Source organism: Mya arenaria, chromosome 3 (genome assembly GCF_026914265.1).
Source record: "Mya arenaria isolate MELC-2E11 chromosome 3, ASM2691426v1".
Lineage (NCBI taxonomy): Eukaryota > Metazoa > Mollusca > Bivalvia > Myida > Myidae > Mya > Mya arenaria.
The window spans coordinates 83,172,978-83,198,152 of record NC_069124.1 but is presented as its reverse complement, the minus strand read 5'-3'; the positions used below and the strand labels follow the sequence as shown (position 1 = coordinate 83,198,152).

The window sequence follows — 25,175 nt, the reverse complement described above, 5'->3', positions numbered from 1 at the left end:
TCAAGGAAAGCACATATTCGTATATCGTTAATAAAGAAGTGCAGAGCATATGAAGTGAGCGTGAGCAAAAAATATAAATACGGCCTTATTCTCACGCTGAATGAGGGGGTTTTCCCCCAATGTTTCAACTTGCGGTTTTGAAATCGTTATCTTACAGATTAATGACGTATTGATGTAAGATAACTATTTCAAAACCGCTAGTCGAAACATTGGGGGAAAACCCTTTCAGGTATTCAATATATGGTAAAAATTCCTGATAAGGTAAATCAACAATATGAAATGGAGAAGAAAGCATTTAACAACGACATGTTCTCACGAGAGTGAAGCTTAGCAACAAAGTGTTGTGAAGATGGTTTACTGCAAATACACTTTTATCGACACGATCGAGTGCGAGTTTGGATGCTGTACGCATGGATGTTGTACACAGAAACAGGCGGAGGAGAATGACGCAGCCAACAAACAGTAAGTGGCTTACTGTCAATTAATATGAATTTAGTAGATATGATCTTCCAGTCGGAGGAGAATAGCGCAGACAACAAACCCCTAGTGGCGTAATAGCCATCAAATATGTATAAAGTAGATATGATTCAACACAGTGCATGGAGATTGTACACAGAAACAGTCGGAGGAGAATGACGCAAACAATAAATAGTAAGTGGCTTACTGCCAGCTAATAAGAATTAAAATACAACCTTCATTTTCAGCCAATGAAATTGCAGATTGGCAATTATTATGTTCTAGGCTTCATCATTAAGAATTTCAACGTGCGCGGGTGTCCGCCTACTGTCATTTGCGTGCGTCAGATCTGTGTTGACAATGTTTCAGCCAATGAAGTAGCAGTTTAACACAGTATGATGACCTGAAGTAATATTTCAATGATTAAGAAATTACGCTCAATCCGCCGATTCTTAATCGTTAAAATGTTACTTCATGTATCCTGCTACTAAGTATATGAACTTATGTCTTGTTCCAATGTTACAGTACATTGACGATCGCCCTGTCGGTGGTTGGTGGGGTGGTGGGCGGCTTCATGGTGCTCTACATAATCTATTACTTGATCGGTCGCGGCTGCCAGGCCGCTAGGAACAGACGCAAAAGTAGGTGTCTTAATAAGAAAGGCACAGCGGTAAGACCTAATGAATACCGTTTACATGGATACTGTATATACTTGTTATCAGCTGGTAGTTAACTTGTTTCTTATTTTACCACGATTGTGAAAACAAGCTATTACAAAATTCTATCAACCACTCTCTTGGCACGATGTTACGCGAAGATCAGGCCGTTTATTTGGGGTGAAACCGGGTCCGGCTCATTTAGGGGAATGTTGACAACCATGTTCTAAGCATTGACAAAATCGGCTCACATCACAAGGGGTCACTGTTTGATGGGCTAGCTTAAACTTTAGACTAAAACTGCTTGCAAGCTGCAAAGGAAATTTGAAAAATCTAGTGCGTAGAGTGAGGTGTGTGTGTGTGGGGGGGGGGGGGGGGGGCTAAAACGTTAAATCAGATAAAGTCATAGTTCTTTTGAATTCCTCAAAGTCGTTAAATCAGACATGTACAAATTAATTTACGTGATTGGCACACATACCTGTTTAATTTGACCAAATCCTTTATATCAAAGGTCTGTTATTTGCAGTTTCAGAGAAGATTTTCAATGATGTAATTATATACTATATAGAAAATCTGTCACCTCTTTTTCAGGGGAGCTTTAAACCACAGGGCCGTACTTTGAACAGTCTTTGTAAAATACATCTACATTGTACACCTATGTCAGACTACACAATGCTATTAGGAAGTAGTTTTCATTTAAAGTGAAGAATTGCTTTCTCCCTCTTAATTTGTGCTTGGTATTCAATTCATATGACATGTTACCATGATAACTTAGTGCTGTTGATGAATACTAAGCACTGCCTTTTGTCTAATGCTATTCATATTACTGCTGCAGACTTTTGTACATAGCAAAGCAAGTTGAGTAGACTAAGATGAGATGAATAACGTTTTTAAAGTATGAAATATTGAAATGTATTTTAAATACTTTGACCATCAAATTTCATAAGATGGTGTCAGCATTTAGTCACGCTGCTAGTGAGAATGGAATACCAAACATAATTTTATTCTTTATTATATACCCATCATCAATCCACATGCATATCACAAAATACTTTAACCCATATTCCGCTCCAGTGCAATATGGCCATATATACCACTCTTGTGACGACACGTCATAACAAGTATGTTGCGCAATATTAAATTGACGTCATTAAAGCAATGAGTGCATCCTTAAAATGAAATTTGTTATGCAAAGATGTGGCTTCTAAGTGATCTAATCAGTAATGTATATAATAAAAGGATTATTAGTACTGCGTTTTGATCCGGATATGGCCGAATGTCATATTTGATTCTGGTAGTTTTTTTGTAGATTTTGATTTTACTCGGCTTGTGCCTTGTGAAATCCAAATCTGCAAAAATCTACTTGAGTTGAATACAACCTCCTGGATCAAAATGCAGTACTTATAACCCTATTATGTACAAAACATGTTACCCCGTGGACAGATCATCTTTAACCCACAGGGCCATTGTAACTTTGAACAATCATTGTAAAAGACAACTACATACAAGATGCTTAAGGAAGTAGTTTGGAAAAAATAAGAATTATGTGAAATGTTAAGTCAACATAATAATTAATGTTTTACATAAATATTGCAATGAATAAAACATATTGCAATAAGTGCCAATAACATAGCAATAAAGTATGATCACTATAGGCCTAAACATGAGATTTCAACATTTTCCTGATAAACAATAAATAGTTTTACTTAACAATTTTCTCATTATTTACACAAGCTGGAAAACTTGTCTCTTTTGGAATACATTTTTGATTTTCATTCTTGCTAGAAAACAAAAAGTGAGCACAAAGCGTCTTCAGAAAAGAACTTGTAAAGTATGCACCAGTCAATTGTAACCACGCCCCCCCCCCCCCCCGGGATATTTCATGGCTTTCATCATTCAAACATTTTGCTTGTTATTTCAATATTCAATGATTTTGTTAACATTCATTAATGATGGTTAAAATGAACATTCATGCTAATAATGCCTACCAAAAGCACCTGACTGACCAATCAGTATCCAATTTTGGCAGGGCTTATTGGTGGTTCATTGAAATCAACCATGATCTTCCACAATCTGCACTGATCAACAGTAGTTAATGAATTGTTTCAATTGTTCTTATTTTCATAAACTTAGAAAACAACTGCAGTGAATAAAATTTATTCCTCATCACTGAGAGAAAGTTTAGAAAAATGAACGAAGCCGAGTTACACCAGCCAATCCCCGGTAAAATCACTGCCCTGGGAGAACGAACTGGTGGTAAAATCCCGTGAATAACGTCCCCGCACCCAGAGGATCTTAGGTAAGAGCAATTCCCTGATATATTCTTAGGGTAGACAAAACCACCGCAATCATCCGGCATTGCTGATATTTATGTTTTTGATGTTTACAACACGTCCAAGAAGGTAATATATAATGTGTTCGCTGAAGTTCTTTTATATAATAGCTACGAGGACACCTGAAAGGTAAAAACACAGCCCTTTCCCCCGGTATATCCCCGAGGGGGCCGTGGTAACAATTGACTGGTGCATTATAAGAGAGGAAATCAAAATTGAGCATGCAAGATTGTTTTATCAATGGCAATGGCTTATCACCATATCATTTAACAAAATGTATAAAGTAATTATGTACTTACACTGAGAGTGGCTCCAAGACTTTTTATGCACATAGGTAAACAATCATCTTCAATCATGCACATATTCATACATTTGGCCTCATTTAGAATGAAACTTCATAAATAAGTATGCGCATATTTAATATTTTTTATCTTGATTTTTATCTCCATTTTGCGAAATTGAAATTACATGATTTTTTTTCAAACAAACTTGTATTGCTTGAAAATTTACGTGTCAAATTAAAAATGCTACCCACGGTAAGATGAAAATAAATCCGTTTGATGGTGGTAATCATTCAATGTCGGCTTTATTTCCTCAATAAAACACTATGAAATTAACATCATCAGCATCCGGAAGTAGTGATAACATACATGTCTGAATCATTCGGACGCTCTGATCAGAGTACATTTTGAGGTCAATAATAGACTGGTACCCTGATTTACTTTTCCTAAAAAATATAAAGTTATAAAGTTACGCGGCATATGGTTTTTAGTTAACATTAATAGTATTTGAACAATAAATACCAAAAATCATGTTGTATTTAAAAAAATGCGATATGGCATGCGATGATTAGTTAAAAAAACTTTGTATCGAAAAGAAAATATCACGGAAACATGCATATTATGTCGAAAAAAAAGAACAGGGACCGACTTCGGAATACCAACATTCTATACAAAGGATAACAATACTTTTTTAAACCAACTTTCCTGGTTGTTTTCTACTTAAACCGCACGCTTTACGTATGAATTCACAAGACATTTCGAATGCGCGACGGCCACCGCGGTTAGCTGATACTGGTTTCATTTCGGATAAAAGAGAAAGAGGTACCAGTCTATCAATACAGAGCATTGAAGAAAAATTTCGATGCGTACTTTTCCAATATGTTCATATTCTTATTGCATATAATCTGACCGTATGCAAGAACATTCATGTAGTTAACCCGATTAACTCACTCGCTACGTATGAATTTCTTGCGCTTCATTAAAAGAACATACAGTTAGCTTGAATTGTTAGGAGAACTATTTTTATTGGATGTTTTCATTGTAATCAGTTCTGGTACTACTTTGATTATTCAAATTCACTAACCGCAATCCAATCAAAATACAGCGTATGAATACATTACGTCAGTGAACCCCCAGATGCGGCTTGTTAATGCAGGTATGGCTATGAACTAGGCTACAAGTGCCCTAGTCCAAAAACAACGCGCCCTGTTCGGGAATCGAAGCCTGGGAGGGTACGGGCAAGTTGAGAGCGTGTGCTTGATCGAGTGTTAAGGGTGAGAAGCGAGTGCGCAACCAGATAAAAATGTTAACATGGTCGACATTTCACTACTCACTTGAAAAACACGTGGTTACTGATAACAAATAACATTCTTTAAGTTGCATACTGTAGTTTTTAGGCATACGGTGAGTCATGGACCTTGTCATTTGGAAATTATACGATGCTATAATATAGATATACATATGCATATCCATTTTCAATTGAATTGAGTGACAAAATCCGTTACAGTTGGTCCAATTAAGATAAAAAAAATGGAGAAAATACATACAAAAGAAATTATAAATAAACATACACATCTAGAAAGAATGTATACACACAATGGTTAAATGTTAATGAAACTAATACACAATGTATCCAATGTAATAAATATGGTTTTATGTTGCGTTTATATGTCGAACATTTGCTATGTGGGAAATCTGCCTCCAGTGAAAATATATACACATGGACAAAGTTGCCTTTGGGTTGTTTTTGGACGCGTCTATATGGAAATTTAGAAATTTTAATTATTTGAATAAAAGGTTAATATTTTGCTTGAAAACTGCATTAGATGATACACTGATGAAGCTAATACACTAACGTATTAATATCTGTATTTAGTACTACTCTTATTCAATAAGTGTAAGTATGTTGCAGTCATTTCAGGATAGAAAAGAAATTTGTGGAAATGGAAATGCAATATTTAGAAATACACTTTCAAACAACAAAGCTCTTGAAGGATTTATGACATGGATTATCCACGGGGGTAACTTACCCCATCTCCGGATTTGGGGCAGTTTCGCCTTCGATGATAAATTTACCCCGTTGGCTATTTGAGTTTATATGCAATATATATATATATATATATATATATATATATATATATATATATATATATATATATATATATATATATATATATATATATATATATATATATCTGCCTCTATTGTCATTACGCTCATTGTCATATAAACGCAGCATTAGTAGTAGTTCTATTAGACATATGCTAGGACAATTGATATTCATACGTTTTGTTGTACGAAAATGCATTTTTTTCAGGGGCAGGACAAATTATTCAGCAGCAGCAGCATCAGCAGCAACAGCTTCCGCCGCGCCAAGGTGAAGTACCAGGGGTTTGTTTAATAACGATCGATATAGAACGGCAAAATCCATACGAACGCAACCGACAGTCTATGCGGGTAGATGCCAACCCCGCGAGGCCTGCGACTGCGCAAACATTCCTCCCTGGTATCATCGACCCCGCCCACGACGACATGTTTGATGTGCATAGGCGTGATAACCGCCTAATGCAGCCGCTCGGATTATTGCGGCGACAGAACGGGCCAACCATCCACGAAATACCAGACGATACAAATGCCGGGAGGGACACGCACGAGCAACCCGGGGACGGGAATGTTAATACATCTAACGGTCGTTTAGACCCTCCTGCCACTCCGGAAGTGAATCGCCCTTCGACTGTTAACGACATTGATGTTGCCAATAACAACGACAGCGCCATGAGTACATTCGGTAATGTGAATTTCGCGTTTTCCACTGACGAGGATACCAGTAAACCGCATCAGGGGGGAGAGCGACCCTGGCCGTACGTGAGTTCGGGTAACACCGGTAGTGAAATGAAGTGCCCCGGCCTGGCGGGGCTTTGGGGTAGTTAGACTTCGGTAAATCAGTGTTAACTACATTAGAACGTATTCACACTAATACTCGATAAGAAAAGTTCCGTTGCCCATGGCCAATAGTGAATTCGTACTTGGTCCTTTCTCGACCGAGGGCATATGTTATAACTCTTGAATGATAGTGTTTTATTACATGACATTATAACAATTATATGAAAGTATTTACACTAATATTCGATTATTAGTTTCATGTTGCGGCTTAAAGTCAACCGGTCATCGGCAAGCAGAACTGTAGACAATATTCTCAATTTACTTCCCTTCTTATAGGCAAAATATACCAAACACTTCTTGTCTTATAACAAATTATTTTAGCCACAAGAATACTCGGAACTGATGACCGGTTACCGAACCATTGACTGGTCTTTAAAACTATTGACCGGTTATATAGAAAATGTCATGTAATAATGTGTAATAATAGTGCGACTGGTATTGAAATAAATCAGAACTACATATGTCTAACTGGGGCGAAGATGCCCATATCGGTCTTGTCATTTGTTATTTATTTTACTTTACGAAGTGTAATGGGTCAATTAATTATTTCAGATAAGGTAAACTTTTGTACAAGCTTATAGGGCGATGCCGTATGAAACCTGTATATACAAATTGCTATTTATACCTATCACGGGTATTACTTCACAAGTCATTCCACGTCCTCGAGCAATTAGTTTTGACCGGCTCCTCGAGCAATTAGTGTTAACTATTTACCGGCTAATCGAGCAATTAGTGTTAACTATTGACCGGCTCCTCGAGCAATTAGTGTTAACTATTGACCAGCTCCACGAGCAATTAGTGTTAACTATTGGCCGGCTCCTCGAGCAATTAGTGTTAACTATTGACCGGCTCCTCGAGCAATTAGTGTTAACTATTGACCGACTCCTCGAGCAATTAGTGTTAACTATTGACCGGCTCCTCAAGCAATTAGTGTTAACTATTGACCGGCTCCTCGAGCAATTAGTGTTAACTATTGACCAGCTCCACGAGCAATTAGTGTTAACTATTGACCGGCTCCTCAAGCAATCAGTGTTAACTATTGACCGACAAGCCATTCCATATTTGATTAGTACGAGTCCACTCATAACAAAGTCATGCACGCGATCATGTTAAACATCTCCAAATATAAGACAACCATATAGGTAATAACTAGTATAGACGTGTTCTTCACCTGTGTCCGTCCTTCACCTATGTGTGTTCTACGCCTATGTCCATTCTTCACCTGTGTGTGTTCTACACCTGTGTGTGTTCTTCACCTGCGTGTTTATACACCTGTGTGTGTTCTACGACTGTGTGTGTTCTACACCTGTGTGTGTTCTTCACCTGTGTGTTTATACATATGTGTGTGTTCTACGACTGTGTGTGTGTTCTACACCTGCGTGCGTTCTTCACCTGCATGTGTTCTACACATGTGTGTGTTCTACACCTGCGTATGTTCTACACCTGTGTGTGTTCTACACATGTGTGTGTGTTCTACACATGTGTGTGTTCTACACCTTCGTGTGTTCTACGCCTGTGTGAGGTCTACACCTGCGTATGTTCAATACTTGTGTGTGCTCAACACCTGTGTGTGTTCTACACCTTCATGTGATTTACACATGTGTGTTTACACCTGTGTGTGTGTCTTACATCTGTGTGTGTTCTTCACCTGTGTGTGTTCTTCACCTCTGTGTGTTCTACACCTCTGTGTGTTCTTCACCTCTGTGTGTGTGTGTGTGTGTGTGTGTGTGCGCGTGCGTGCGTGCGTGCGTGCGTGCGTGCGTGCGTGCGTGCGTGCGTGCGTGCGTGCGTGCGTGCGTGCGTGCGTGCGTGTGTTCTTCACCTCTGTGTGTTCTTCACCGGTGTGTGTGTTCTAAACCTGTGTATGGTCTAACCTGTGTGTGTTCTACACTTGTGTGTCTTCTACATCTGTGTGTGTGTGTGTTTTACATCTGTGTGTGTTCTTCACCTGTGTGTGTGTTCTACACCGGTGTGTGTTCTATAGCTGTTTGTGTTCTACGCCTGTGTGTGTTCTACACATGTGTGTGTTCTACACTTTCAAGTGTTCTACAACTCTGTGTTCTACACCTGTGTGTGTTCTACACCTGTATGTGTACTACACTTGCGTGTGTTCTACACCTGTGGTAGTCCTATATCTGTGTGTGTCCTACTATTGTGTGTGTCCTACATCTGTGTGTGTTCTACACTTGTTTGTGTTCTACAACTCTGTGTGTTCTACACCTGTGTGTGTGTACTACGCCTGTATGTGTACTACACCTGCTTGTGTTCTACACATTGTGTGTGTTCTACACATGTCTATGTTCTACACCTGTGTGTGTTATACACACGTGTGTGTTCTACACCTGCGTATGTTCTAAACTTATGTGTGCTCTACACCTGTGTGTGTTCTACACCTTCGTGTGTTTTACACCTTCGTGTGTTTTACACCTCTGTGTGTGTCCTACATCTGCTTGTGTTTTGCACCTGTGTGTGTCCTATATCTGTGTGTGCTTTACACCTGTGTGTGACCTACATCCGTCTGTGTTCTACAATAGTGTGTTCGTCACCTGTGTGTGTTTTACGCCTGTGCGTGGTTTACACCTGTGTTTGTTCTACACATGCGTGTGTTCTACCTCTGAGTTTGTTCTACACCTGTGTGTGTCCTACACCTGTGTGTGGTCTACACCTGAGTTTGTTCTACACCTGTGTGTGTTCTACACCTGTGTGTGGTCTACACCTGAGTTTGTTCTACACATGAGTGTATTCTACACCTGTGTGCGTTCTACACCTGTGTGTGTTATACGCCTGTGTGTTCTACACCTCTGTTTGTGTTCTACACCTGTGTGTGTTTTACGCCTGTGTGTGCTCTACACCTGTGTGTGTTCTACACCTGTGTGTGTTCTACGCCTGTGTATGTTCTACACATTTGTGTGTTCTACATCTGTGTGTGTTCTACGCCTGTGTGTGTTCTACGCCTGTGTGTGTTCTACGTCTGTTTGTGTTTTTCACCTGAGTGTGTTATACACCTGCATGTGTACTACACCTGTGTGTGTTCTACAAATGTGTGTGTTCTGCATCTGTTAGATTTAGTCCCAGACTACCTTATCGACAATGTATTGTGCGTTATTGAGATACCTTTTCAAATATCTTTCTTAAATTAGTTGCATTCACCACAAAGCCACAAGACATTGTTGATTAGGTAGAACTGACTTTGTATCCTAACCATTGTAAAAAGAAATTTACGGAGAAAATGTAAACGCTTTTTGATTGAAATCTAATAAAGTCTTCTTTCGTAAAATTTGCTCAACTCCTTATTACAGCTACACATGTTTATACAGATATACGCATTATGCTTGCTAAAAATTGATCCTCAAAATCATTGTTTTTGTTCATCAAATGACATTTGCACTTTGGAAGACTCTAAAAGAAGATGAGAATGATAATGACCTCAACATAACTACCAGAACACCTTTGCAACAGTATCAACAGTTCAATATTGTTTTACCTTTATCAGTAATACTACGCGTGTTAACATGATCATTGACAAACCCCAAAGAAGAACGGTTACAAATTATGCAAATGAAATCCTTAAATGCAATGTTCATAGTTTCCGTTTAATTTGATACAGACATGGCTCTGAGAGAATAAAGGCGATGACAATCATATAAAACACGTTACAAATGCTGAAAAACAGCAGCATTATGTACTACAATACAGAAGGAAGGTAACAAATTCTGCAGATGAAATCATGGAATGCGAGATATTCATAGTATCATAGACTCATAGATTTATTTTCATACAGACATGGCATTAGGAGAATAAAGGCGATGACAATCATATAAAACACATTACAATTGATGAAGTTAAGAATGGGATGACATACAATCTTGCACATTTTGTCACGTAACAGTTAATACAATAGGGTTTTGACAACAGATCGTCCACCCCAGACCTGGATATCCGGTCATTTCAACCATGAAAGATGAAGGTATCTTCACCAACGGGTAAACGATAAAAAACTAAGATGTTGGGGACAAGGTTTTGCACAAAGTTGTCTCCAACATCCGTCATTTTACGCTGTATCTATTTTGTTTCATAATGTTATTTCCGACTGATATGCCCGCCCCTCCCACACCTTCGTTTAATAGGGATGGAACTGATAACAAAGACACTCTCATTATTTGTTATATTAGTGTTCTTGAACCGTTCAAACATTCTACTCTGGCATGGCTGTTATATATTAAAATATTTCTTTTCTGTTGAAACGTTGGAAACGGGGTGAGAGAAAAACCATCTACCAATTGGTCGTCATGGAGGATAGATGTATACCAACCCTCCGGTATTAAATATCCTGCACTCGGGTTGCATCATACACCCATCTTCCTCTCCGACATCAGATACTTATATATAAGTACTCTCTTATAAGAACTCACTAAGTTACAGCAGTCTTCAATTCTTAAACATATACAAATAGGTTTTAACCTTTAAGTGACACGTGCAACATGATGAATAAAGATGAACCGTCTTGAAAGCTCTTCCGCTCGAAACAAAAAAATGCTGCTACACTTTTCAGTCATACGCTTTCAATATACATTCCCTGAAGGCAACACATTAATACTGAACACGTTTTGCACCTCATGTTCTAGTAAATACACTTCCTGGCCTTTCTTGAATAATGGAATAAAAATTTGATTTCCTGGGAAAGCACCTCGAATTCTCGCTCTTGCCGTACGTTTGGATGTGCAGGCCTTGTGACACGTGGTTCTGATTGTTTGGCTCGATCCTGACGGCGTCCCCGGACCCCATGGCTGGGTCTTCCTGGAAATAGTTGTTGGGCAGCAGCAGGAAGCGAAGGTCTAGCCCGACAGTGGACGTAACCGGGAGATCCTCCGTGTGGGGAATGTGGTGGACGCCCATGGTGACCCATGCAACTTGGTCCTGCAAATGTTTAAAGTCATTAATGGTATGTAAACGCAGGTTTAAGAAACATAATGATTGCATACTTATCGATTTAAATGTCATTGCAAGCTACGATAAAAAATCTCAAATTCTGGTTAATTTGAACAGTTTTGAAATCTTTTTCAATGATATATCGTATTATACCATATTTACAGTCAGTTACCTTTTAAAAATATATCATAATAAACTAATACATAAGAATAAAACCTGGTCAGTGAGAACTTCATCATTGTCGATGTACGCCTGGAAGTTGACGGTGGGGTTCTCTCCGTCAAAGTTGGCGAAGATGGAGCTGGATCGGCGCTCAGTCTCGTGATACTTCGTCACCGCCAGCTGATGCCGCGCCCATGGGATCGACGCCTCCTGTCCGCGACCCACTGTCAACATCTGCAGAGGGGAGAGAACGGAGTGAACGACCGGCATAGAGACAATTTCAAACAATAACATCAATCGACATTGACAACAATCTTCGAGAGTATGGTCAACCATCAATTGTTCATGTACCTTTTTGTATTTGTTTTGTTTTAATTGATATGTATTTAACACAGAAATAAAAAAAGCCCAGTCAGTTCTTTTAAAAGTTCATTAGAACTAAGAAATATAAATGGCGAGCTTGACCCAATCCAACACGGTATGTACATCGTTTTCAATCATTCCTAAATCATTGTCTCATTAAGTGAAACGCTACGCGCTTGTCGTTGTGGGCGTACATTTTATTACCACTGTAAGTCATACCACCGTACACGCATGCTATTGAACAACCGGTTAATATTGAAACCAAACGAACCAGTAGATTGAAAATTAATTAATGATTTGACACTGTACAACTAACAGCGACTGTAGTCTCACCTGCTTGGACATGCCGTCCACGAGGATTCGGTAAGCCCGCGGCAGCCCGGTCTCCGTTTTGTGCTTGTCATTGTAAAACGTCAAGTACTTGGGTGCCGAGAAGTCGTAGTCCACGGTCGCCTCCACTTCCGTCTTTCTCTGGCGCCGCATCATCCGCGTCTGTGCGTACCTGGCATCCGGCTTCGTGGACCACTGGCTGTTGTCTACCTCTCGAGGAACTATCTCGATGGTTTCAAACCTGTTCTCGCGTCCGTTTATGTCCATGTCGACCTTGTAGTGAAACATGTGGTGGTGAATGTTTCCGGTCAGGTGATTTTTCAACCGGAAGCCGTACTCATCCTCCATAGGAAATCTGAATGACGTAAGGATATAACCAGTTGAAACGGCTTTTACCTCGAGAGCACCATTTTGGTGAAAGATGAAGTCAAATATGTAGTCGTAATTGGTTATTGTAGTGATCGTCCTAACCGTCAGCACAATATCCATCATGCCCTCATAGAATTTATTCTTCCCTGAACTAGTCAGGTGGCGGCGGAGGGGCATGCCGGTGTTGTGCTCGAACACACAAAAGGCGCGATCGACATGGACGGGGTCGTCCGTGCTTTCGCTAAAATAGTCCATTCCAATGAACGTCGAGTGAATAGGGCAGTCTGTGTCTGCTATCAACGGCCGAACACTAGAACCTATCATAGAAACACTGTCTACATAATCTGCAAATCGGATTGTAGGATTGTTTGCTGAATAAAATACGGCAATGTCCTGCAAGCTCAATTCATACACAATCCGGTCACCTTGATATCGTATGTCGAATAACTGCGGTCCGAATGCCGATGACATGCGGAGGTCAAACTGCCAGCCCATGTAACCAAGATGGCGGCCCTGGATCGAGTACCGCTTACCGTCGGGCTCGTATGCTCGGGGCGGTAGCTGCGGCTGCTCCGGAAAGCGCGGGCCACGTCTGTGTGCGGTGGAATACAGCACCCTACTGTCTTCCGGATATGGTATTCTGGTTTTCAAAACAGAACCATATTCGTACGAATTTTTCAGATCTTCAAGGGAGTTAAATTTATCTCCAGCGTAGTATATTTTATCAATTTTGTAGTCTTCTATATTACTGCTAGTCACATCTATCAAAACGGCAAAGTCTAACGAATGAAGACTTTCAAACTCTATAACTGGGTTCAGCCCAAACCATAATTTACGCGTTCTTGGATCACTACTTGTGGCTGTTGATAACGTAGAAATCATTTTAAAAGCCAAACACTTTTTTCCACAATCGCCTAGTTTTCCATCATAGCTTTCCTCTAAAATATGCGGTACGAGGTTATTAACATGAGCTGTTATCATCTCTTCCGCTGCCTTTAATTCCGGAGCCGTGGTCGGGCGATTGCGGAAAGGGAATGTAGTCTGATCTTTTTTATAATATGGGTTCGGTAACGGCCCCACGGTATATTCCTGGATAAACGGTTCCGGCCGGTCACCCATGAAAAGCGTCACCCTCGCCTCTCGCACAGGCTGGGCTTGCCCGTGGTCTAAATATCCTATCACTTGGTCTTTATTGGGGACGTGCAAATCTATCAAAAATATGTAGCTAAGACTTGTGGATATATTCTTTGGTCTTACTAAACCTAAGTCTGTCTGGTCATATAAATACTCTTTTACTTGACTAATCTCCTCCTGGGTGAGATCATGGAAAGGCGGCAGCACCTTTGGCGGGTTCAGGTCTATGTTGGCGGTGTCCGGACAGTCGCCTGGAAGGGCGGAGATCTCTGCCTTCAGTTGAGTCACAACGACAGCGAACGCGATTGAAAGAGCGACAACTAGAACTGCAAGGACACACACCACTATTCGAAAGAGCCCGATAGTGCGTCTGTAGGTTACCACAGGTTCTTCCTTCGGCTTCCCAACACTTGCTCCCGACCCTGCAACGGTATATACACGGGGTTAGGAAATGTAACCACATTCACGGAGAAATAATGGTTCGAGGTTATGTGTCTTGTTACAAACGGTTAACTTCGTTATGCATGTTGTTATATATACTGTAAGTGCATTGTGCACTTCAGCAATCAACACAAATCATGCCGAGGACATCGTAAATCTTCGTCATTGGACAATATTAGAGGTTATTGTATGCTTAAAGTAGATTTAAGTAGATGAACACAGCAATTTACAAAGTTAATAAGCAGAATTATGGTTGAACGTAGAAAATGTTTCCTGTTCACGTTTTGCATTCGAACGCACGCAAATTAACCTAATGAAGGAATGTGACATTAAAATATGACATCCGCTGTCATGATTCACATGTCCGTCTCCGCGTTGTGGTGCGGTACAATAACCGTGTGTTCCAACAAACACATCATTGAATATATGATTTATGCATGTTCACAGTCCTGTTTTAACGAAATGACATAGACTTATGTAAATCAGCACTTGAATACAATGAGCATGTATAAATGAAAATGGTTTAATAAAACACATACATGTACACGTTATCTATTTTCTATTTAAATCATTACCACAAATAGAACAAAAAGTATATAAAATTAATGATGTTTTCAAATAATAAAAAAAAACATACCGTTTTCCATAGTTTAATGGATTCTGCAGCTTCAGTGTTATAATTCCTAAATAATACTCGTATTTTCTACAACATCTTAGGGAAGCGTAGATCGATGATCAGTCCGCAAATCTCTTTATCCTACATTCTTTCCTAAAATATCCGACTGAATCTAGCACTTAATCCGACCTTAAAAGAAGCATTCAACATCACTTAAACAGTAGCAGCCAGGAGAAGTTAATTAATGGCAAAGTTAAAGGTGGTTGTCCTCACGCACTCTCTCTCACACACACCGGTTACGTTGTTTAAAACACGACACTATCAAGTGCAATGTACACAAATGCAGATAAAATCACAAATTCGTAATAAAGTAAGAGTATACACATATCCAAATGTTCAACTGACTGCCCAATTTCCCAACCAGACACAGCCTAAACATTACACGAGGACACCGCGCTCTCGGTCACAGCCCGCGGCCACTGACGGACGGACCTCAAGGACGTTTGTATGTTATCCTGTCAACGGTACGCTAGAACGATGGCTATCATTGCCACCTACATCATATTTCCCGACTGTGTTAATAATTGCTTTGTGTTCGTAAATTCAATCACAGGATGTGAAATTTCTCCATGAAAATGAGCTAACAAGCCTTAAATGTGCCCATCACAGCCGTTCAGTTTCGGGCAGTTTTTCGTGGTGTATATTAATTAGGTATGTCATTTCAAATCCACAATTGTCCCACAATGTATGGTGAACTGGCCTTCATTGTGCTCATATTATATGATAGTATTGTATGGTCGTTTAGGGATCCATCGACCTTAAGCAAACAGCGATGGACAACCGCGAGTGACGGCCACATTTTATCTGCATGCATGTCAATTTCTTATTCTCATAAATAATATTCAACGATAAGTTCATGTACAAATGGGGGCGAAACAATAATGATACATACATACATACATACATAAGTATGTACACTTGATAACAATTAAGTTCGCCTTGCTATGCGAAAGCCCGTTCAAATATGATTTATATTGACATCAAAGAACACTTGTCCCGTGGTTGGTACTGGATATAAGTACGTACTTCCTCAGATGTTTTCTGTGTTCCTTTATATTGATTTTCATTCTTATCATTTAATATGGGATATATTGAAGTACACGTAATTTATCACTCGAATAAGCCCGTAAATTATTGGCAAGCGGCGTACAACGTTGGCCATGTTTATGCACTAAAATGAGATTAAAGCTGTATCAACCTCGAGTATTGTTGACACATGATAAGCCTTATCAAGCCCAGAAATTACATACGGGTATTGTCCAAAACGGGCCTAATGTACAACGTGTATCCTCAAAATGTGTGTGATCATGAATCTTCTTAAGTTTGGGTTTTAGACAAGATAGATAAATTGCAACATTTGTACAAACAAATCCCCAGGACATCCGGGAGAAGATAGTTAAAGGTACTAGCCTGCATGAAACTTGTCAATAATAAAGGTGATGTTTAAATACAATATGCGCACGTACGGATGCACATTATTTAAGTATCCATACATTTATTTCATTTCGGGTAAATCTCTACCAACTGTTCAGTTACAGCAAGAATCTGGTTGTTCTTGTTTTCTACAAGCTTGGTCTTAATGATAACATTATAATCTAAGGGGGATTCATAGTTAGAGTTGTGGTTACGTGCAAGAATATCAAACATTGTCACAACAGAATGGATTCTGTTCTGTCAAATTATGTATGTGATGAAAATGTTAAAAATTAACATCATTGACACTAACAGCCGTCTAAACGGTGAAAACCGGGTCATGAAAAACACTGCCTTGCGGCAAATACATAAATATAATTTCGAGTTAACAAAATATCTGGACAGATAGCTAGTTATTATATTTTTATCATGCTGGAAAGGTCGCATCGGAATGAAACCTAGGGGCATTTAGCATTCTGATGTTGTTGATCGCACACACGATCCGAGAAAGATATACGGGCAGGTATCCATTCCTTTGGGTTTAATTGTTCACCTTCATTTAATGTTAACATCATGATAACAAAATCTTATGTTTTGGAAAAAAAATCTCCTAAAATATCTTACAGGTTATCCTGAGCGAAAAATGCTCCAGTAAATATGATGACATGTCTAGAGTATTGTATTATTTATAAATCGAGATGTTAAAAATAACTATGTTAGCTTGTCATATGTGATCGTCGATACTGATTGTACATTCAAATGTATCTTTTCAAGTGTGTATGCAGCACTTTTAACCATGCTTTTTGTTAAAACCCTGCTGAAATGAAGACCCCCATTCAACAAAGCTACGAGCTAGCTTATTAAGATTTGAAAATTAATGCCCCGCAGATAATAATTATACATGTACCAGCTTACCACTATCTACAGGTTTTTTTTTCTCCATTTTTAACTTTGTACTGTTTTAACATAAAGACATTTACAGTTAATGGAACATACACGCTACAGTCTGTTTTTATGGCAATTCTGTAAACCCCGTACAAGGTAAAAAACATTATTATTTGTTATTTAACGTCAGGCGTAAATTTTGCATATTTTTTTACATAACTGCCACACTGGCACCGGATTTTCAAACTCAATTTTTTTTTTATTAAAAAATCTTATAAAACTAAAAATTATAATACCGAAAAAGGGAAAAATATTTTGTTTTAAAACATGCAATTTCTACTGTATATACATATAAATTTATAATTTTCAATATTTTTTTCACATTTTCGGTATTATTATTTTTAAATGGAATTATAAGATTTTTTTTTGATTTTTTAGAAACATTTATTGAGTTCAAAAACCCGGTTCGTGTGAAATGTCCAGAAGATTGGCGAAACGTGTGTTACTTATTTCCTTTGTTGCCTATTATTTGGACAAAGTTGTTTTGAAGGGATTCTTAAATAAGATAAAGAAATTAGTTAGGATATAAGATCATATTTCTTACAGCTTCACATATCTCGAAATCAGCGGTATCAGGAGACCGACCTTGGCCCATCCGGATCTTGATTATTGTATCAAGGAACCGACTATGGTGGCCCATACAGAACTTGATTATTGTATCAGGAGACCGACTTTGTCCCATCCAGAACTTTATTATCGTACCGTGTGATCCAGACCATTATTGTTATATCATGTGACCGACTTCGCGCAACCCGGAACTTTATACATGTAATTGTATTGTGTGACCGACTTTGCCCATCCATAACTTTATTATTGTATCGCGTGACCGACTTTGTTCCATTCAGACCTTTATTATCGTATTGTGTGAACGAATTTGGCCTGTCCAGAACTTTATCATTGTATCGTGTGAACGAATTTGGCCCGTCCAGAACTTCATTATTGTATCGTGTGACCGACTTTGCCCGTCCAGAACTTTATATTTGTATCGTGTGACCGACTTTGGCCTCCAGAACTTTATTCTGTACCGTGTGACCGACTTTGGTCCGTCCAGAACTTTATTTTGTATCGTGTGACCGACTTTGGCTCATCCAGAACTTTAGTATTGTTTCATGTGACCGACTTTTCCCAATCCAGAACTTTAGTATTGTATCGTGTAACCGACTTTGCCCCATCCAGAACTTTAGTATTGTATCTTGTGATCGACTTTTCCCCATCCAGAACATTATTATTGTATCATGTAACCGACCTTGTCCCATCTAGAACTTTATTATTGTATCAGGGGATCGTAATGCTTAAACGATAGAAGTGAGCGTTGTCTACAAATTGAAGTAGGGTTTATATCTGTCTGAACATGATGACTGTACTATTCAAGATAAATCATTAAGTTGTAGTCGAGCAGTAGCAAATATAGTGCAATTGGTTTAAAGAGGTACAATTTATGTTGACATTTAAAGTGCGTTTTATATGTCAATATAATTGCAGTTGTTTTGTGAGTAAATCTGGATAAACCAGAGATTTATGCGCATCTATAGGTAAGCAAACGTTCATGTATTCAGTTTTTTAAATGCAAAGATGAAATATTTCCAATTGATGGACAGTGTTCAAAATAACTTTGCGGATTTAAATTTTAATACTTCTCCGTAGTAAAAAGACTGTGTTTTTCGTCCGATAAGAAACTAAAGCGTCTTCAAGCCATAGGTAAAACATGGCGACACATTTCTCTATATTTAGATACGTAAAACAAAAACATTTCAAGGTAAATACCTTAATGATAATCCATGTTAAAAGCTGTGTAACGTGCGACGTTAAACAACAAAAAAATGTTTCATTGACGTCGCACGTTACAGCTGCATGTTCCCTTTTTTATCAGAATGTACTGATAGAACGGCAACGACAGTATTTGTTAACGAATTCGTAATGCAATTATCACTAAATGTTGAACTCCCGTGGGATACATCTGGATTCAAATTCTGTGTTTATGTTTTAAGGGTACACGTGACTAGGACAAGACCATGTCGGAGGTAGGCAAACAAAGACGGATAATCGGGGGTTTTCGAATTGTGGTTGCGTTGCTAGTGGTTGTGATTGTCGCCCTTGCTATAGCATTTGGCGTGGTGGTGTCGCGCCTACATAAACAGCTAAGTTCTGTCCCAGGGGCCTGTCCATCCTCTGGAAATATTGACCTAGAACCCCCGAGTGACCTTCCGCCCTTCCACGACCTCACTAGAGAAGAAATAAAGGCCGTGAGGAATTTTCTATACCGTCAAAAGGACCTTAATCTCGTGCGACCATCAGAAATTACTGTGAACTCGAGTTACGTTTTCTCGTTTGAGCTCCATATACCGAACAAGCAAGTGACCACTGATTACCTGGACAATGGGAGGGCACGGCCGGACCGGGAGGCTCGCGTGGTGGTGTTTCGTGGAGACCTCCCTGACCCTACCTCAGAAGAATACACCGTCGGGCCCCTGCCCGATCCCGTGTATTTTAAAGACAAGGTCACATTGCCTTTCCGCTACCGGCCTCTCACTGGTCCGGAAATAGTTGCGGCCATCGTTATGTTAAACGCGGAAGTTGGCGGGAAAATGAACGACATATTAATGGAATGTTACGGCGGACGAATTGAGGACTGCAGTGACAACTGTCTTGAGTTCCAGATGGTGACGCCAATGGCTTCAGGGTCAACGGGAGAAGAGTTTAGACGAAAGATGTGGTTTTGGCTTGGGCCGACTGTCGAATACTTTCCCCTGCATGCCTTGGACTTTCTTGTTCGAGTCGATCTGACCAGTAGCAAGACAAGTGATTACTACATTGACCAAATATACCATGCAAACCAGTCGTTTTATAGTGTAGATGAACTTGTCCGCTCGTATGACGCCGGTGATTTTGTCAAAACCAGCATTAAATACGCAAATACAGATCGAAATCTATTTTCATCAATGAACCGACGTGGCACGTTGTTCCCCACCGAGCCACTGAGTCCTCCTTTACAGTACGAGCCTGATGGTAAGCGGTATTCCATAGAGGGGCGGCATGTTAACTACATGGGTTGGGATTTCGATGTTAGGATGTCCACCTTATCTGGACCACAGCTGTGGAACATCAAATACAATGACAATCGTATCGTGTATGAACTCAGTCTGCAGGAAATCGCCGTGTTCTATTCAGCATTTAGTCCTGGTATGCGGTTCGCAGATTATGTGGACAGTGTGGCGCAAATCGGAACGCGGGCGCGGTCCCTGGTGGCGGGCGCGGATTGTCCCGCCCACTCCACGTTCCTGAGTGCATATCACGTGATTGAGTCCCAGGAAGACCCGATGGTTGTTGACCGTGCGTTCTGTGTGTTTGAGCTTAACACTGGTATGCCGCTCCGCCGTCACTTGACCAGCTCAGGGAAGAACAAATTCTACGAAGGCATGATGGACATTGTGCTAACGGTCAGGACGATCGCCACGGTAGCTAACTACGACTATATATTTGACTTTGTTTTCCACCAAAACGGGGCTCTAGAAGTGAAGGCTACTTCTACAGGGTATATTCTTACGTCATTTCGATTTCCTTCGGAGGACGAGTACGGCTTCCGCTTAAAGGATCACCTGACCGGAAACATTCACCACCACATGTTTCACTACAAGGTAGACATGGACATCAACGGGCGTGAGAACAGGTTTGAAACCATCGAGATAGTTCCAACTGAAGTGGACAACAGTCAGTGGTCAAAGGAGAAGGACGCCAAGTACTCTCAGACGAAGATTGTCCGCAAGACCATGGGCTACGAGAAAACGGCGGTCATCGACTACAAGTTCTCCACCCCAAAATACCTGACGTTTTACAACAAGGACACCGTGAACAGTCTCGGCGTACCCAAGGCGTACAGGCTACTTATGAGGGGCATGTCGAAACAGGTAACTTATAAGAACATTCACGTCAGGTAGCTTGAATCCGAAGTGTCAGTCAGTCTTAATATAAAGCATGGCAACGGATGACAGCAACGTAATTATTAATAAAACGAATGTTTGCTTATGCTGTATGTATACTTCTAAAACTTGACAATGGATCACCTGTAAAAATGACACCTGTAATAATTGTGATTTCAAGTAACGAATCTGCCTTTAAAGAATTGCTTAGTGATAAATTAAATAAAAAGCAAATCAAGCCCAATTTCATTTTTTTTGTTTCATTTTTAGAATTGGCATCCACCCCTAATTTTTATTTTTATGCAGTGAAATGGTAATATGTGAGGAAAATGTCATTTGAATCAATAGTCCTTAGTCTTAAAAGTATTATAAATTTTGAACTCGCTCCTGAAATTCCAGAACACCATAAGCAATATTCCCAAAACAGCTATCACCCATTTTTTTTAAAGAAAGAAAACGGCTTTACAGTCGTCGGTGTTTTCCCCTCCATTATGATGGTCATATACTTAATTGTTTCTCGATTTCATGCAGTTGATAAAGGAGGGGAGCGGGCAAGAGCCGTCGATCCCATGGGCGCGTCACCAGCTGGCTGTCACCAAGTACAAGGAAGACGAGCGGAAGTCAAGCTCCATCTACGCGTGCTGGGACGCCAACCACCCCGTCGTCAACTTCCAGAGCTTCATCGACGACAATGACGTCATTAAGGACGTGGTACAGTGTAAACATACTTCACTCTGACAGTCTTTAATCTATTTTATCAAATATTTCACAAACGGTTACTCAATTTCAAATGAAAATAAATTGTTCGCAATGCGACAAACATTTTACATAATCGCAATGTTAAAGGGACTTGCTCGTGTTTGTGAGCAAAAATTAGTATTCCCGGTGGGTAATGCATCTGAAAACCCTTATTTTATCATTATTTTACTCGTTGATTTCGAAAATGCAGAAAAAGAAAAGAAAATTAAAGTATAATAAGATATTTTGATTTTAGTGGGGTGCAAACCCACGCCGAAAAAGTGAAGATGGTTTGTAAAATGCTGTTTTTACGAAATAAAATATTACGAATTGTTCCAATTCATGAGTGTTGAAACTAAGATACTTAAGGCTGGAACTCTTCAACAAATGATGATATTTGATGAATATTGTCTTTAAAGACCAACGCTTTAAAAACGTTAGTAGGAAGATTCAGAAAGAGGTTGTAGCGTGATATTTGTGGACATTATCATTTTATGGTACCAATGTACTCGATAAAGGTAAAAATTCCCGGCCGCTATTATATAATTCATTATGGCCATACTTTTTCTTTTCCTTTTTTACTGTACCGGCGTAGGTTCGCTCTACAAAAACCAAACAATATATCTGTATTCTTTAATTGCATTTTTCCTGCAATATCGGTATCAGAGAGTAAAATATTATTATTATGAAATAAGTGCATTTTCGGGGAAAAAAATTGGGACAAAAATATGAGCGAGTACCTTTAATCCGTTATTCTAGAATATAACATCTTAATAAATCATACAACGTTTAATGTTAAAAGTACGAACATGAATAATAAAACAATAACAGTATGAAATATCGTCAATGTTTGCAGGACCAAGTAACATGGGTCACGATGGGCGTCCATCACATCCCCCACACGGAGGACCTGCCGGTAACGCCCACGGTCGGGCTCGACCTCCGCTTTCTGCTGCTGCCCTTCAACTACTTCCAGGAGGACCCAGCCATGGGCTCCGGGGACGCCGTCAGGATCGAGCCAAACAATCAGGAGCACGCATCACAAGGCCTGCACGTGGAGCGCTATGGGCGGCCGGAGAATCCCCAATGCCGCCCCGCAAAGTCGTCGTTCTATCAAAAGATTGAGAATAAGCCGGAAAGCCTTTTTGACCTCGAGGAGATGGGCGGAATATGAGAAGAAACCTATTTTAATAGGAAGTTAAAAAATGGCGTGAACAAATGCCATTTATAATCGATTTCACATTTGTCACAAATATTATTTAATTTGAAATCAATAAAAAAGTATTGTTATAAATCACATTTAAAGTGACACTCTTCAAAATCAATACATACAATGCATGTATAACAAACATACACTTTGAGTGGTTAACCTTAAACTTCTTACTAAATAATGCATTAAGGGAAACTAATTATTACTGATAATGAGATTGTAACCGTGTATCTAAAACACAAAACGCAAAACTTTTTAAATGATTGACGGAAGTGCACCTTTAAGGTTATCCCCACAAACGTTAACCCTTCATCTGTGTTCGATTTTATAACAATATAGCAACTATGCCAGAAATTGGAAATCAACACAATTAAAATTGAGGCAAGTGCAATATTTTTTCCTATATATAAACAACGTCTGCATGGTAGTTCAAAACCGCACTATTTAAATTATATATTTTGTTCATGCAAGTTAACATGTGCAACTCGTGTTATCTATGCATTGTTCTGATAAATAAGCACACTGCATGATTTAATTTCTTAGCCAATTTAGTAAACTATTTATTGCGCATAAAGCAGTAGGAAAGCATATTTTGTGGCCAAGATTAATAGATGTGCTTTTTGTACAAATTAATTTGTTTCTGTGTTCATCTATGAAGCATAATATATCGCCCTCATTTTCGTCGTGCATCGCCACATTCATGTTAGTCATTTTATTAACATGGCACAATCCTGTTCATCACCAATAGTCGACGTTCATGCAAAGCAAGACGTGTCCTTACATGCTTATTGCTATATTGTTATCATCTTTCACAGCACTGTCTGCTCATTGCTATATTGTTATCATCTTTCACAGCACTGTCTGCTCATTGCTATATTGTTATCATCTTTCACAGCACTGTCTGCTCATTGCTATATTGTTATCATCTTTCACAGCACTGTCTGCTCATTGCTATATTGTTATCATCTTTCACAGCACTGTCTGCTCACTGCTATATTGTTATCATCTTTCACAGCACTGTCTGCTCACTGCTATATTGTTATCATCTTTCACAGCACTGTCTGCTCACTGCTATATTGTTATCATCTTTCACAGCACTGTCTGCTCATTGCTATATTGTTATCATCTTTCACAGCACTGTCTGCTCACTGCTATATTGTTATCATCTTTCACAGCACTGTCTGCTCATTGCTATATTGTTATCATCTTTCACAGCACTGTCTTCTCACTGCTATATTGTTATCATCTTTCACAGCACTGTCTGCTCACTGCTATATTGTTATCATCTTTCACAGCACTGTCTGCTCACTGCTATATTGTTATCATCTTTCACAGCACTGTCTGCTCACTGCTATATTGTTATCATCTTTCACAGCACTGTCTGCTCACTGCTATATTGTTATCATCTTTCACAGCACTGTCTGCTCATTGCTATATTGTTATCATCTTTCACAGCACTGTCTGCTCACTGCTATATTGTTATCATCTTTCACAGCACTGTCAAACTATAGAACAGTTTCTGAACACACGCATCTTATGCCAACTACATTTGCATTCATTTGGAAGGTGCATGAAAGTGCACGTGAATGTAATGAAAAGGCCACATTGGTCAACACTTTCTAATGTTTTGTGAATTGTTTTGAATGTGTATCTGCTTTTCACTGCCATCGTACTATATGCATATATGTAATTTTTATACTTCAATTAAATTAAATCAAGAGCTGTTTGTTTTTCATCAATTTTCATATGGAATCAAGTGTAATCTATCACCACTGTTTCATGATCCAAAGTCATCATCTAGTTCTTATTGGACAAACTTCCCAAAACGTGATAACAATGGCCTTGAACTGTTATGTTTAATGATTATACATGGTCATAC

At 39.3% G+C, this 25,175-nt stretch overlaps 3 protein-coding genes across 3 annotated transcripts; 2 read left to right on the top strand and 1 right to left on the bottom strand.

Annotated features, from left to right (window-relative positions):
- Positions 1–202: 202 nt before the first annotated feature.
- LOC128228413 (uncharacterized) lies at positions 203–7,157 on the top strand. Its single transcript, XM_052939717.1, has 3 exons — positions 203–462; positions 982–1,097; positions 6,044–7,157. The coding sequence occupies exons 1-3, from the start codon at positions 350–352 to the stop codon at positions 6,655–6,657; spliced, it is 843 nt and encodes a 280-aa protein (XP_052795677.1). The 5' UTR covers positions 203–349; the 3' UTR covers positions 6,658–7,157.
- A 3,263-nt stretch (positions 7,158–10,420) lies between these two features.
- On the bottom strand, positions 10,421–15,824 carry LOC128226535 (putative amine oxidase [copper-containing]). Its single transcript, XM_052936461.1, has 4 exons — positions 15,035–15,824; positions 12,457–14,378; positions 11,815–11,994; positions 10,421–11,586 (listed from the first exon to the last, which is right to left on the bottom strand). Exons 1-4 carry the CDS (start codon positions 15,042–15,044, stop codon positions 11,284–11,286), a joined length of 2,415 nt encoding a protein of 804 aa, XP_052792421.1. The 5' UTR covers positions 15,045–15,824; the 3' UTR covers positions 10,421–11,283.
- Positions 15,825–18,827: 3,003 nt separating this feature from the next.
- On the top strand, positions 18,828–25,016 carry LOC128227829 (putative amine oxidase [copper-containing]). Its single transcript, XM_052938703.1, has 4 exons — positions 18,828–18,963; positions 19,420–21,336; positions 21,880–22,059; positions 22,943–25,016. Exons 2-4 carry the CDS (start codon positions 19,444–19,446, stop codon positions 23,258–23,260), a joined length of 2,391 nt encoding a protein of 796 aa, XP_052794663.1. The 5' UTR covers positions 18,828–18,963; positions 19,420–19,443; the 3' UTR covers positions 23,261–25,016.
- The last annotated feature ends 159 nt before the right edge of the window (positions 25,017–25,175 follow it).

What these genes read in the sequence shown, in the direction of transcription:
- LOC128227829 (XM_052938703.1), top strand. Translation starts at nt 19,444, where the DNA reads ATGTCGGAGGTAGGCAAACAAAGACGGATAATCGGGGGTTTTCGAATT. An exon ending in TGAGGGGCATGTCGAAACAG is followed by an intron (nt 21,337 to 21,879) that starts GTAACTTATAAG and finishes GATTTCATGCAG; the next exon opens with TTGATAAAGGAGGGGAGCGG. An exon ending in ATGACGTCATTAAGGACGTG is followed by an intron (nt 22,060 to 22,942) that starts GTACAGTGTAAA and finishes CAATGTTTGCAG; the next exon opens with GACCAAGTAACATGGGTCAC.
- LOC128226535 (XM_052936461.1), bottom strand. An exon ending in TGGACGGCATGTCCAAGCAG is followed by an intron (nt 11,995 to 12,456) that starts GTGAGACTACAG and finishes TCCCCTCTGCAG; the next exon opens with ATGTTGACAGTGGGTCGCGG. An exon ending in ATGAAGTTCTCACTGACCAG is followed by an intron (nt 11,587 to 11,814) that starts GTTTTATTCTTA and finishes AAACATTTGCAG; the next exon opens with GACCAAGTTGCATGGGTCAC.
- LOC128228413 (XM_052939717.1), top strand. Translation starts at nt 350, where the DNA reads ATGGTTTACTGCAAATACACTTTTATCGACACGATCGAGTGCGAGTTT. An exon ending in AATGACGCAGCCAACAAACA is followed by an intron (nt 463 to 981) that starts GTAAGTGGCTTA and finishes CCAATGTTACAG; the next exon opens with TACATTGACGATCGCCCTGT. An exon ending in CGCTAGGAACAGACGCAAAA is followed by an intron (nt 1,098 to 6,043) that starts GTAGGTGTCTTA and finishes CATTTTTTTCAG; the next exon opens with GGGCAGGACAAATTATTCAG.